Source organism: Hipposideros armiger, unplaced genomic scaffold, assembly GCF_001890085.2.
Source record: "Hipposideros armiger isolate ML-2016 unplaced genomic scaffold, ASM189008v1 scaffold_40, whole genome shotgun sequence".
In the NCBI taxonomy this organism is placed as follows: Eukaryota; Metazoa; Chordata; class Mammalia; order Chiroptera; family Hipposideridae; genus Hipposideros; species Hipposideros armiger.
Genome location: NW_017731390.1, coordinates 941,913 through 956,924, shown reverse-complemented (window position 1 = coordinate 956,924; position 15,012 = coordinate 941,913). Strand labels below are relative to the sequence as shown.

The following is a 15,012-nucleotide window of genomic DNA, read 5'->3' as shown; positions in this document are numbered from 1 at the left end:
CCACCCCCACCCCCTACCCCAGGCCGCCATCAACTCGTGCCTGGGATTAATCTGAGTCTCTCTTCCTCCCATCCAACTCCACCCAGCTGCCCAGGTGATCTTTCTAAAAATCTAGTCAATTCTCTCCTCTGCTTAAAAACCTTCAAACCTGCAGCTACCTCTAGGATATGGGTCACTCTCCTTCCTGGAATGAGCCCTGCTGGCTTCTGCAGCCTCCTTACAAGCCCCCGTACCTGCCTGGGATGCTGTGTAGACCTCCAGTAGGTGGCCCTCCTCACCTTTCCCTCTCTGGAATGGCCCTGCCTTCCCCACGCGCCTCTGCTTAGTTAATTCTCGGTCCTGACAATGCTGAACTCCAGACTGAGCTAGGGATTCCTCCGTGGGGCTCTGACATGCCCTGTGTGCTGCCTTATTATCAGAGGTGGTAGAATTTGGTGGCTAAAGTGGGGCCCCTGGTACTAGACCAATTATTAAGCCTTGCTCTGCCTCTTGCTATTTATGAAAACTTAAGCAATCACCATGCCATATCTATGGATACATGAGAAACAGGCATAATAGTGGTACCTAGATGATAGAGTTTGGGGAGGACTGAATGAGTAAAACACACAGAAAAATGCTGCCACAGTGAATAGCACTTAGTAAATACCCAATAAATATTACCTATAATTCACAATCTGACTTGTGTTATACTTATCTTTATGTGTCTGCTCTCCACTCTGGACTGGGGTGAGGGCAGGGATTTTATCTTGTATCCCCAGTGTCTGAGTGTCTGAGGCATGGTAGTTGCTCATTTAGATGTCTGTTGAATGAATGAGTGAAGCACTTAACCCATTCCAAACCTCAGTTTGCTCATCTTTGAAATGAGGATATTAAGGCTTATCTCAGAGGGGAATGTGAAGGCCAAATGAAGTCAGTGCAATGGCCTACTTGTGAAACAAATCCTTGTGCACATCCCTCTAGCCCCCAGTGAGACACTGTGCTGGGCTTCTGAGGAATAGACAAGGGCAATTGGGTAATAAGTCATTAGCACTTGGCAATCTCTAAAGTCCTTGGGCATCCATTATCTTATTTTGATAATGTACATGAAGAAACTACGAGGAACATTTTATTGTGCATTTCCCATTTACGAAGGAAGAAATTCAGGGAGAAGAACCTTGTCCTCAGTCACACAGCTGGTTGAGAAGCAGACCCAAATCTTTTGATTCCAAATTCTGTTTCTTTTCATTACACCCTACTTTCCCTACCTCCGCCCCCAAGCCTATAATCAACACAAATAACTAATATTATATAAGGTAGAAAGATTAAGGGCTCTAACACATACACATAAAATCTGTGTGTTGAATGTGCAGGGCTATGCGGATGTTTGTTTAAGTGTGATAACATCAGACTGACATATGTAAATGCATTCTGTGTCCAAAGACTGTGATTTATATATATTATTTCTCTTAACTCACAACAGCCGCATAGGCAAATATTGTTTCAGTTTTACAAAAGAAGTAATTGAGGCTCAGAGGGGTCATCTATTTAACTATTTAAAGACAGTCACAGCAAGTCAGTGAATGCATTCCAAAGAAGGTAGCTCAAATCCAGCAAGGAAGAGAGAGGGAGCCTAGGAAGAAAGAAGAAATCAGAAAAGGCTCCACAGAGGAGGTGGCATTTAAGTTGGGCTTTGAAGAATGGATCAGGTTCAGACAGGCTTTGAAGAATGGATCAGGTTCAGACAGGCAGAGATGCAGCCTGAGGACGCCGGACAGCCGACTGAGGAATTGACAGCAGCTGTTCACTTTGAGAAAGATTTTTTAAATCCCTAAGGCTGGAAGCCCACGGCTTCATGAGAAAGTAAAGCCTGTCATCTGTTGGCAGCTTTTTCCTTGGGAATGATAGACTGACCCTGTGCTGCAGCCCCCAAACCACAAGCCATCTTGTACCTGGATGTTGAGGTTGTTTGGGGAGCTGCGAAAGGTAACACAAGTACCACAGCCCCTGAGAAGTCAAAGATCAGGACTAAGACAAGAGGCAGCTGCTTCTTAGAAAAACCTTGGGCATCAGGCCAGCACTGTGACTGCTAGCTGCAGTGCAATCCTGTCAAGTCATTCCACCTCTCCAAACTTCTGTTTCTCCCTCTGTGGAATGGGGATAATAAAATGGGAAAGTTTGTTAAGGACCCACGGAGAGACACATGTGAGAAGGAGCCAAATGGCACTATGCAGCATAAGCCATCAACCTTTCTAAGGGTAGCTAGGAAGGGCTAATGTTTTTTGTCATCACAGCCAGAGGTAGATTGAAATAAGGACAGACTTAGGTAGCTTTGAAGATTAGAGCCATCAAGGCAGTTTTTAATGCAAATGATCTGTTTCTATAATCTATTTATTTACATGGACTTGCTTTAAATACTTCCACATGTAGAAAGATCGTGTTCCTCCCAAAGTAAACTTCAGATTTAAAGCAATTGCATCTAGAAATCCCATCAAGACTTCTATTTTGTTTTTAGAACTAGGTAAAAAATGATGTTAAAATGCATATGAGGGGGAAAATCTAATTCATATGGAAAATCTAATTAATAAATGTACAAGAATGGCCAAGAACACTTCATGAAGTTAAAAAAAAAATTGCCACAAGGGTCTTGCCTAATCAGATATTAGACCTTATAATAAAATCCAAAACAGTCTAGCATTGTCATAGGCAGGTATCAATACAACAACATAGTCTGGAAACAGGTACAAATGTATATGAGTCCTTAGTATATAATTAATAGTGCATTTACAGTCAAACCCATCAAAAGGGGAGTGGTTGAATAATTTAGAATGTAATTAAATTAAGTATTTTGAGATGGAGAGATTACCCAGGGGGGCCCTAAATGCAATCACAAGTGTCTTTATAAGAAAGGCAGAGGGAGATTGGACATAGAGGAGAAGGAGGCAAAGTGACTGTGAAGGTACAGATGAGAGTGCTGGGGCCACAAGTCAAGGAAAATTGGAGCTGGAAGAGACCAGGACCAATTCTCCCCGGGAGCCTCAACAAGGAACCAGCCCTGCCAAGACTCACTTCAGACTTCTGACCTCCGGAACTGTAAGAGAATAAACTGTTGTAAGCCACTAAGTTTGTGTGATTTGTTCCAACAGTAATCGGAAACTAATAACACGACTGATTTCTCAGGACTCGGCTCAGACCTCTAAGAGACAGGAGACATGCCTAGGGAAGGTGCCTGTGCATCATCCCCTACAGCACTGGCCACACCTCATGCCATCGTCAGTCTCAGGATTGGTGTTCCTTACTAGACAGTGAGCTTTCTGAGGGCAGACGCTCTGTCTCACTCATACGACCTGAACACCCAGCATTGTCAAGTGAGCACTCAATGAATGTCTGTTGAACCAAATGTATGAGGACAGGAAGATAAATTAGATTTGGTCTAATTGACCAAGACACTGGGTCTGTATCCAAGACTTCACAGTTGCCTTTAGCTCTGAACTTTGACTCAAGAAAAGTTAAAAATGACATCATCCAAAGAAAGATTTTGGTCCTACACTCTCTTATAAAAGCAAGGCTTTCATAAATTTTGGCAGCTGCTGGGATGGCAGCTTATTTAGTTTTTCGATTTGAGGCAGCAAGAAAATACTGCTCGTTTTAGATCACATCTGCCTGTGTCTGCCATCAATTATCAGTTGTGAAAAAATCATTTTACTCTGCACAGAAGTTCAGAACAAGTTCCTTATTTTCACTTTATTTTAAAATCAAAAACATTCCATTTTTAGAACAATTTTTTTAATCAGCTTTGGGTTTCTTGGGGGGGGGGGTAAGGGTTACTCTTTTGTTTTGTTAGTTCTGTTTTGCTTTGGTATTGGAGCCAACTGGGAAAACATAAGCATTATGTTCTAAGTCACTCATTTCTTCTTTCGAAATTTAAACTCCCTTCCTCATCCTCCTCTCCTCCCTTTTTTACGTGGCTGCCAGTGGTCTCCTTTTTTCCCACCCCTCCTCATGACAGCTGCATTTCTTACTAGGCAGATCCCTTCTCATACAGGGAAGAAAATTCTTTAAAAGGGACGGTTTTCATATACTACTTGGAAACAGTCAACTACAACAGAGAGCTATGAAAATTGCATCAGAGAGAAGATGTTTGCTCAAGGTCACTGAGAGAAAAAGAAGCAAAGCTGGATTCTTCCCAGACCTGACTTGGAGGCTGACTGCAGGCTTAGGTAACCCTTTTGCACTCACTGTTTTACAGTGAAAACCTCACGAAACATACTAACTAGTCCCTATGCATGATCAATGACGCTAGTCAGGGTGCCACCCTTGGCCTGTTAATAAAAAACTTATTAAGATAAAGCATGTACACTGTCTTAGGAAAATAGCACAAGATAAATGCTTTCTAACAAAAAGCACCAGTTGTCTGTTCCACCTCTCCTCTCAGTTTCATGCTCTAAAAGGAATCTTTTTTGTGTGTGTGGTAAAATAGACATAAATAAAATGTATCATTTTAACAATTTTTAGGGGTACAGTTCAGTGGCATTAAGTATATTCACACTGTTGTGCCACCATCCATTTCCAGAACTTTCATCTTCTCAAACTAAAGCTCCTTACACATACAAGTCCCCACCCCCATCCTCCCAGCCCCTGGCAACCACCATTCTACTTCCTGTATCCACCATTCTACGTGTCTCTATGAATTTGACTACTCTAGGGGCCTCATATAAGTGAAATCTTACAATATTTGTCCTTTTGTGTCTGGCTTATTTCACTTTAGCATAGTGTCTTTAAGATTCATCCCTGTTGCAGCATGTGTCAAAATTTCCTTCCTTTATAAGGCTGAGTAATATTCTATTATATGTATATACCACATTTTGTTTACACATTTATCTGTTAATTAACGTCTGAGTTGTTTCTGCCTTTGGGCTATTGTGAATAATGTTGCTATGAAAATTGGTATGCAAATGTATGTTTGAGTCCCTAGCTTCAACTCTTTTGTGTATATATCCAGAAGGGGAATTGCTGGATCATGTTTTTTCATTTCTGTTTTTAATTTTTGAAGGAAAAAATTTTCACAGCAGCTGCACCATTTTACATTTCTACCAATAGTGCACAAGAGTTCCAATTTCTCTACATCCTCATGAACATTTGTTTTCTGTTTTGTTTTGTTTGTTTGTTTAATAATAGCCATCCTAATGGGTATAAGGTGGTATCTCACTGTGGTTTGAATTTGCATTACCCTAATAACTAGTGATGTTGAACCTCTCTTCATATGCTTATTGGCCATTCATATGTCTCCTTTAAAAAATGTCAATTCAAGGGCTGGCCCAGTGGCGCGATGGTTAAGAACTGGCTTGGGATGCCAGAGGGCCCCGGTTCGGATCCCACATATGAGGGCTAGTGACACTGCCCTCCACAGCTAAGATGCTGAACAACAGCTCAACCTGGGCTGGGCTGCCAGGAGTCGCTGGCGACGGTGTAGGTTGCCATGGGCTACCGTGTGTAGCCAGCAGCCAGCATGAGCAGCCAGCAGCCACAGTGAGCGGCCGTCCAGATGCCGGCGACTGATCTGCCTCGCCCGGGAAGAGCGCAATGATGGTGCCAACATGGGCCGGTGAAGCAACGTCCTCCACAACTAGACTGAAGAACAAAAGGACAGCAACTTGTCTGTTCCCCTTCCCCCAATTTCCCAGCACTGTTCCCATCCCCCCAATTCCCCAATAAAAATCTTTAAAAAAAAATGTCAATTCAAGTCCAAAAGTAACCATTTCGAACTATTTTAACCATTTCTATTTTATATTCTTCTGATATTTGCCTCTAAATAATATACTTATTCAGCCATTTCTTGATTTTCTGTTTGATAGGTAAGGATTTGCACTCCCATCTCTTCACCCCGCCCCCCCCAAGTCCTCCTAAATAGTTTTATTGTTATTTTGTACATATATTGGTTGCCTTTGTAACTTTAAATAACATACGCCTTTAATTCATGTTCTATCATTGCTAAACAAGTTCTCTTGACACCTCGATTTGTAAAGTAAGAATATTTGCCTCTACTCCCCCATCTCCTGCCCTTTACCTCCCAACTACAGCCAGGCATGCCTTCCCAGGTTCATAGCATTTACATTCTGCTTCCTAACTGCAATGAAGTCTTCTGAACTTTTTTCATAGGTCGATACTAAGAATTTTAAAAATCAATAATATGTGGTGTTTACAGTTTGAGCCCGTTTTTCAAGCACAGATGAGAAGGATATTGGCAAAGAGGAGGGACTAAAAGCCGTCTTCTGGGTAGCCAATGGCATGAGCAAAATCATAGGGACCATGAACCACACGAGTCATGTGTAGCACACAGCAGGCGTGCTTGGTTCAGGCAGAAAGCCCTTTGGAGAGTTATGAGGAACTGGGTTGGTTGAAGGAAGAGGGAGGAAAGTTGAAGGGCCTGGATGGCCCATGTGCGCTGTTTCCCACTCCCTCAAAGTGACCCAAGAATTCTGGTCAACATGATCGAAAACCCAGACTCAGAGACTTCCACATCAGATATGTTCACTATCCTTTCTCCCAACCCTCCTCCCCTTCCACAGAACCAATGCCTACCAGGAATCTCAAGGCTCTGCAGAGATGGAAAACAATTCCTCCTCCCAAAAACGGTTTGCAACACCTAAAACAGAGGAAGGCCTCAGACTGTAGACACAGGAGGAAGGAGAAGATGGAGAAAGAAACACAATCACTGAAAACTGGTCAAGTACCAGTTCTATGCCACACCTTTACCCAACACTCTGCAGGAGGCTGGTATTATTACTCCCATCTTAAAGGTAAAAACTAAGGCTGGAGAGGCTCCAAGACTTACCCAAAGCCACAAAGCAAATATGGGCAGAGACTAGACCTATGCTCACTGTGCCCACATTGACCTTGGGCAAGTAGCTGAACTTCTCTGGGTGTTAGTTTCTTCATCCATAAAAACAGACACATTCCAAGGCATGCCTTTTCCTTGCAGAGTAATTGTGGGGGCTAAAGATAACATCCTTGAAGAGCCAGGCTTGTGTGAAGTATCCTGAAACTGGCAGCTGTGATTACATGGCACAGGTGTCCGGGAAGGCATGCAAACCCAGTATGCGGAGAACCAAGGCTTAGCAAAGTTCAAGGAGGAATTCATCCCTCTCTTCCCCCAGGACTGACCCTCAAACTAGCAAAGAAAGTGGAAGGGATCGCCAGATCTGTATTCATCTCTCACTTCACAGGCTAGAAATGGGCAGTGACTTACCCTGGATCACCCAGCAAGCTAGAGGCAGAGCCTACCAGGCAGGCTGACAGCCCAGATGTGGGGTACTTGCCAGCACCCCACATGCCTGGGTTGGGCTATCAGCGTCAGTGAGTTAGTTTCCTCAGGAAGGGGCGCCCTTGCAATGTCCAGCTCCTCAAAATCTCTCTGCTCCTCTGTCTTCCTTCCTGCCCCATTCCCACATAACTTGAAGTATGGAGATCTTCCCCAAGAGCCAGAGTTTCAGGGGGATCTGAGGTCACTTTCAGGGTCATGAAGAGAAGCTGCATGGTCTCCTCATGACCTCAGTTGAGTCCAAGTTCCCAGATAAGGGCAAAGGTCTTCTCAGGCCAGGCCCCACCCTTAGCTGCCCCTTCTGTCTGGCCCAGCTTTCATCACTGCCTCTGAGTTATGAGAGGGGAGGTCACCCTGCCAGGGCCTTTCCCCCGTTGCTCTCCCCCTTCTCCTCTGGAGGAAGAGTCAAGGCTTGAGACAGAGAGTGTGGACCTGGCACACATGTCATTCTGGTGCCCGGCGCCACCTTTCCCAGACAGGACCAGAGATGAGCTGTCACCTTCTCTCAGTCCTGTAGCCAGCCACACCCGGGCCTCAGGGGACCATAAAGAGGGGCTGGAAAGAGAGTGAGATTGCTTTCCATTTACACCTGGGACAGCTCAGGGAAACTGTGCTGGGACAGGCAGATGGGGGTCTGTGAGACACAGGTTGCAGTCCTTGAGGCCACCTTATTGCTCAGGCGAGCGAGTGAAGGCAGAGGTCCTGGGGGAGAGATGGGAGGCTGCCTCATGGGAGATGAGGCCTCCCTTCTGAAGCTGACATCTGGCCGCAGCTGGCACTCGCTCACCCCTTAGCACCCTTTTTCCCCCGGCGTCCTCTCCAGCCCCCGCGGGCCCTATACCCCAGCTGGCTTGCCTTGGGGGCACTTTGCGCCGGCTCCCTCGGTCTCTGGCTCACAACCCTGGAAGGAGGGGAAGGGACAGCACGTGACCCGCGCGCTAAACCGTACTGGGGAAATAGACTGGTCCAGGCCTCGCCACCCACGCCTCATTTACGCATCGCTGGCTTCCCTCTACGAAATCAACAAGTTCTTGTGCCCCCAAACCCAGGTCCTTAGTGGTTGGGAGGGGAGACCTCCCTCGGGCTGCGGCCGGGGACCTCGGATCCAGAGGGAAACCGGGGCAATTCTTCGAGAGTGGGAGGGGGCGGGCAGCAGGGGAATGTGGCCCCGCGCGGAGTCTCTTCCTCCACTCAACTCCTCGCCCCGCCCCGCCGGGCCGAGTCTTCCGCACCCCATAGGCAGAGGCGACCCTCCCCGCCTCCCCGCCTGCTCCGCGCTCGCCCCGCCTCAGCTTACTTTAAAAGTTTCCTCGGGCTGGGACACCGACGAAGCGAGCCATGGCTGTCTGCCTCCGGATGCTGCGTTTCGCGAGGCTGTGCTCCGGGATCCCGGGGGTGCTAGGGGCCCGCGCCGTCCTCTCTCCGGGTTGGCTGGAAGCGAGGTTGCTGGGCGTCCGTCCCCTCAGGTACCGGGCCCGGGAAAGAGAGGGGGCGGGCCAGTCCTCCGGGAAGGTCCTGCAGAGCTTCGTGGGGGGGGGGGGGGCGATCCCATTCGTGCTGGGAGGCCAGCAGCTGCTGCACCTCTGGATGGCGCTCGGGGGAGTAGGCACCCCGCATCTAGCACCTAGGCAACAAGAAATGCTGGCCTAGCCGGCGCAGATTGGGGCTCTGCTGGTGGCTGGCAGTGGCCCTGCATTGACCCTGGGTTCTGGTCCTGGATTCTAGATTCTTACATTCATGAGCATGCAGATGGCCAGGAAGTGTGGGCCTTCAGCAGTCTAGCCTGAGGGGGAGGGACAGGGGCGAGGCCGGAGCTCTGTCCCCAGGACTCTGCCTCTGAGCTGAACCCCCTTCAGGGATAAACTTGGGGATCTTCAGCGCAGTCTTGCCCACCTCAGACCACTAAACTCGGCAGTCTCCCCTCTCCTTATTAGCTGTTGACAAACACTGCTTTTGCTCCTTGCTACCTACTAGGCCTGTTTTCTTCTGTCCTCAGTGCAAAGGGTGAGAAGGGGGCTGTCAGGTGGAGGATGTGTGTTCCCAGTAGCCCTGCTGCCCCTGTAGCAGTATAAATAATGCTGCCTTCCTGTGATTGGAAATGTGATAGTTTGTTGATTAAACAGAGCTGGACTCTAACTGATGTCACCAGTGGTGGTGGTTATCTTTAGCGCCCCGTAGAGGGGAAGCCTGGACACCACTGAGCCTCCCCTGCCACCTGCTGGGCCAGGTACAAAGTCTGGGATCAGGACCTGGTTTAGGGCACCAGATGGAGTATGGACCTGGGCATAGAAAAGGGAGGAGGAGCGGAGCCCAAAGAGGTTTCTCATTTGAGAGAACTATTGGGTTAAAAAAAAAAAAATTGGAGGGAGATGCAAACTCCTCTTTTGGCTAGAACTTCAAGATCGCATTGTTTCAACTTGCTTTAAGATCATTGTGCCTAATTTTCTGGGCTCAAGGCTGGTCAGTAGATGGCATTTTGGTGAAGAGAGCTAGGTTCTCTTCTAGCTGTGTTCCTCACTACTTCCCAGTGCCTCCATAGGCAAGTGCGGCCATCACTACCCCCTAGGTTCCAAGCTCCACCTCTGGACTCGTGGGGACCCTCTTAGACCGTAAGGGCTCTAAGGAAAGTTAACCCCCAAAATGTATGTGCTTCATGATACTAAATCAAGCCACCTTTGGCCACATGGCAATACCCCTGACCTTTGACCTTTTGTGTATGTAAACAAAACAGGTCATCCTCCTGCTACAGGCCTGCAACCTCAGGGTAGGGACACCAGGCCTCAGAGAAAGTCTGACTCTATGTCATCAAAAGAACTATTTGTCCAGAGAGAGAAGATTTCCTGAGCATTTGGCCTAATTCCTTCCTATCCCGTCTACTCCTACTTTTCCCTCCAGAAATCCTCAAGGAGTCTCAAACGTTCAGCAGACATTCCTGAGAACATATATCATATCAAGCATATGGTACTGTGGTTATGGAACCAATAGGACTCTGTCCTCCAGAAACTTGCAGTCTAGTGGCGGAAGAGATAAATCAAGGTGCTCATGACTCTGTTCCAAGTCAAATGGTGTGCAAAGCTCCTGCACTTCTGGTCTTTGCTCTTTCTGACCTGGCCTCATACTGACTGCTTTTCTGCTGCCCAACACCCCAGGCATATTACTTATCAGATCCCCAGTTTTGCCTGTTAGTAAAGAGCAAGAACTTTGAAGCCAGACTGCTATGGTTACAGCCCTGGCCCTCCACCTACTTGCCACATGACCTTGGGCATATTACCTAACCTCTGAGCCTGGTGAGTTTGTCACTAACACTTCCTACTTGGACTGGCAAAAGTTTACTCTTCTCAGCCTTTCCTCTGGGGCACGGCTGGTCCCTGAGAACCTTCAAATGGTGTCTGGGTAGGAATTCCAACTGATCTGAAGCTAGGAGAGAATCCCCTCCTCAGTGGCCTCTTTCTTATACCTGCTTCTCTCTCCATTGCCAGTACTTGGATCTGCTGGACACTCCCTTCTCCATCAAAGTCAGGGCTGTTCAGAGCCTTTTTCCCCCAGAAGGAAATAAGAAGCAGTCCGTTGCTCTCCAGATCTCTGAACCACCAACTCCTTCCCCTTGTCCACATATCCCCTTTCCCAAGGGAAGCCGATGTGCTAGCCTAGGGCTTCAGGGAGCCTTAGAGAGAGCAATCCAACACTGATTCCTTGATGAACCTGAGATGAGCATGCCTGGGGCTACCTGCGATGTACCTACATCCTTCTGGAGTATTGGGAGCCCTCGGAGCTGGGAATGACAGAGAGAACAGTACTTAAGCCTCTCAGAATTGGGTGTGTTGCTCAGAGCTGGGGCTCCAGTGACTCAATGCTAATGGTTGGGGCAGAAGGGTAAGTGGCCTTCACGGACCACCCTCCAGGGGCATGGCTGTAATTAGGTGGGACCAGTATTGCAAACTATAAAATGCTGCCCCTATATGAGGGGATTGTATTAAGCCAGGAAGTGTTTTGGGTGGAAACCATAATAGTTACAAAAAAATAGACTCTTTCTATAATTCCACAGAGATGATTAATAAGTGATCTGGTAATGATATCCCTACACATAACACTGGGGAACCTCCAGTCTAATTACAATAGAAAGTAAACTATAAACTTGTACATTGTAGTCAGTGAATGGTACACATTGGTTTTAGTTACCCTTTCTTGCCTTGCACAAAGTAGGTATACAATCTACTGGGGAGGATGCAGACAGCGACACAAAGATGAATGAACTTGTTTTTACTGAGTTCTTTGCCTAAAAAGGATCTGCAGGGTAATACCATAGACCACTGATTCAAGGCAGAAAGGGTACTGCACCATGGAGGATGTCAGTCAAAGCAGGGGAGAATCTGATTGGTGGAAACACAATTAGGGAAGGCTTCCTAAAGAGGTTTGAACCCTCCAACCATCGGGCTATATTGTAGTCTGAAGTATGAAGCCTATAAACTTGTATGAAATCTTACTTGTGCTTGAACAGTTTTGAATCCTGGGTATGAAGCCTTCCTAACCTCCCCAACATTATTTTATGTATTCAATCTACAGACAGAAACTTTAGAGTCAGACAGATCTGGATTCAAATGAACCGCTTTCTAGCTAGTGGCTTTGGGACTGAAGTTGAACTTAACTTCTCATGTGTAGTGCTGTGGTGAGGGTTAAATGAGGTCATATAAGAAAATTCTTAACCCATAGCCTGGCACCACAGGGATCTTCAACCCATTGCAGTGACGAGCTTTTATACAGGTAGTGCTTAGGTAACAATGGCTTTGCATGTTTCTACAATGATTCCAAGGCCCACATTTTAATAACCTTGTCTGGAGAGGAGGAAAGAAACAGTTCTGGCGGGGGCAACTGCTTAAACCTAGGTAGGGCTGCTTGGGATGTATTGACAGGCCTGTGTTTATCTGAGTGTTGGGATTAAGGGCTGATTTTTCTTTCTTTCTTTCTTTCTTTCTTTCTTTCTTTCTTTCTTTCTTTCTTTCTTTCTTTCTGTCTTTCTTTCTTTCTCTTTCTTTCTTTTTTTTCTGCTGATCATATACTGAACAAACAAAAATACACAGTGTTATTTCATCTCTTGAGTAGGCCTTGCTAGGGGAGTGTCCTGCTAATAAATGTCGGGTACCAACAATCCTGCCAGGGGCCCCTCCCTTCAGAAATAAAGAAGTTGTGTTTCTAGCTTACAAAGCATGTTTTTTGAACCTTGTTGGCATGCTCGTGTTTCTCAATTTGGGAGTCAGGTGACAGGAAAGCAAGTCCCAGCCCTACCACTTCTAACTCTGTATGGCATTAAGGAAATCACTCAACTTCTCTGGACCTTAGTTTCTTTGTAAAATAGGCCACTTGGACAAGAAGCACTCTACATTTCTGTAGACATTCTGTGATTGCTAAGGAGGCTGGCCCTGGAACCTGATGCCTGCATCCAAGAGGGCTGTGGCTGAAGTATGAAGCCTTGATACTTATATGAAGTATTATTCTGTGACTCTCTAGTCCTCTGCAATTGAACAGAAATATCAAGGGTTTTGACCCTACACAGCTATGATGCAGACCTTGTATGTACCTCAGTGATCCCATCAAGGACCATGTGTCCTAAATCAGCCCCCACACCTGACTCCTGTGTGCTTTCCCCTGGGGGCCCCATACAAGTGGCCCAAAGGAAAACCTGCAGCATGAATGTGTCCCCGCCCCAAATATTTCAGGCTTTCAGAAATGTCCTCTGTCTTCTTGAGTATACTGGACTTAATAACTTCCTGTGTGCTTTCTCTATATAAGCACAAACACACATATACCAGTGGTTTTGTTCACGATGCTAAAAATGGAAGTTTCCACCAATATAGAATACCTTGCTCAAATCTTATTGTGGCTCTTCCTACTTGAGAATCCTTTGTAGTCTGTGCCTTTGCAGACTGTAGACACATTCAGGGAGGATTTGTTGAGTGGTGGAAAGATCATGGGGCTTTATGGTATAATTACATACAGTCAAATGCACAAATCTTAGTGTACGGTTCGATGAATTTTGACAAATGTATACACCTATTACTCAACACCTCAAGATATACAAGTTGTCCATCACTGTAAAACAGTGCCATTCGACAGAAATATAAAGCAAGCCACATATGTAATTTTAAGATTTCTAGCAGCCATATCTAAAAAGTAATAAATAGGCGACATTAATTTTAAAAATTATTTTATTATTTTATTATTCAATTTTACATTAGTTTCAGGCATACAGCATAGTGGTTATACATTTATATAACTTACGAAGTGATCTTCCCAATATGACTTTAATTTTAATGATATGTTTTCTTTAATTTAGTATAGTCAAAATATCATTTCAGCATATAATCAATCTTTTAAAAATTGCTAATGAGATACTATTTTTTTTTACAAAATCTGCCAAATCTGATGTGTGTTTAACACAGAACACCTCAATTTCAAGTGCTCCACAACCTCATGTGGTTAATGGCTACTCTTTATACAGCACAGCTCTAGAAGTTTTTCTCATGCCCCTTTCCAATCAATTCCCTTCTCCAACCAGAGGTTACAACTGTTCTGATTTCTAATCTCCGTAGTTTAATTTTTGCCTATTCTTAAATCTTAGAGTAAATACTCTTGTGTCTGGCTTCTTTTGCTCAAACACCAAGGGATGCTTTTGGGAGGAGCTACCCATTAACTCTGATAAAAATGCATGGAAGTACATGTTTTACATTAAATAATTTAGCTTTCCTTGAGAACTGTGGGGAAAAGAACATGGTCTCATCTGCCCAATATTTCACTTCTTGGGCATGGCAGCAAAAAGGCAAGTTGAGAAGTGGGGGCCCCACAATAGGTCTTACAAATGTGTCAAGGGGCTGACCCAGCAGAACATGGTGGGGACAGTGTAGCTTCCAGGCCCACTGAACCGGGCAGTCCAGTTACACCTTGTGGTCTCAAATATCATATAATGTAAGGCCTCATTTTTAAAAGTAAACTCTTTATTTTGAGATATGAACATGTACATGCAGTTGTAAGAAATAATAGAAACATCCCATATACCCTTAATCCAGTTTCCCCAATAGTAACATCTTGCAAAACTACTATAGTATTATAGAATATTGACAGTCAAGATAACAGAACATTTCCATCACCACAAGGATCCTTCAAATTTTTCTTTTATGGCCACACCCACTTCTCTCCACTTCCTCCTAAACCTCTAGCAGTCTGTTACCTCTTCACCATTTTTATGGTTTTGTCATTTCAAGATGTTATGTTAATGGAATCATGCAGTATGCAACCTTTTGGGATTTTTTTTTTCACATTGCATAATTCTCTGGAGAGTCATCCAGGTTGTTTTGTGTATCAATAGTTTCTTTTGGGCCAGCCGAGTGGCGCGATGGTTAAGCACTGGCTTGGGACGCCAGAGGGCCCCGGTTCGGATCCCACATATGAGGGCCACTGACACCGCCTTCCACAGCTAAGATGCTGAACGACAGCTCAACCTGGAGCTGGGCTGCCATGAGTCGCTGGCGACAGCAGAGGCTGCAGCCCCTGTGGCAGTGGATTGCCATGGGCTACCGTATGTAGCCAGCAGCTGCAGCGAGCGGCCAGCAGCTGCAGCGAGCGGCCAGCAGCCGCAGTGAGCGGCCGTCCAGAAGGCGACTGATCTGCCTCGCCCGGGAAGAGCGCAATGATGGTGCCAACTTGGGCCAGTGAAGCAACGT

The 15,012-nt window shown here is 45.8% G+C and overlaps 2 protein-coding genes across 2 annotated transcripts in view; one reads left to right on the top strand and one right to left on the bottom strand.

The window, feature by feature from the left end:
* Positions 1-8,676, bottom strand: part of LRRC59 (leucine rich repeat containing 59) — a 21,447-nt gene extending 12,771 nt beyond the window's left edge. Inside the window, exon 1 of the mRNA XM_019638635.1 lies at positions 8,595-8,676. The gene's annotated coding sequence lies outside the window, so the exon portion shown is untranslated. The remainder of the gene's footprint in view (positions 1-8,594) is intronic.
* ACSF2 (acyl-CoA synthetase family member 2) overlaps positions 8,595-15,012 on the top strand; it is a 32,856-nt gene continuing 26,438 nt past the window's right edge. Inside the window, exon 1 of the mRNA XM_019638621.1 lies at positions 8,595-8,763. Within this exon, the coding sequence (XP_019494166.1) occupies positions 8,636-8,763 (128 nt within the window). The 5' untranslated portion in view covers positions 8,595-8,635. The remainder of the gene's footprint in view (positions 8,764-15,012) is intronic.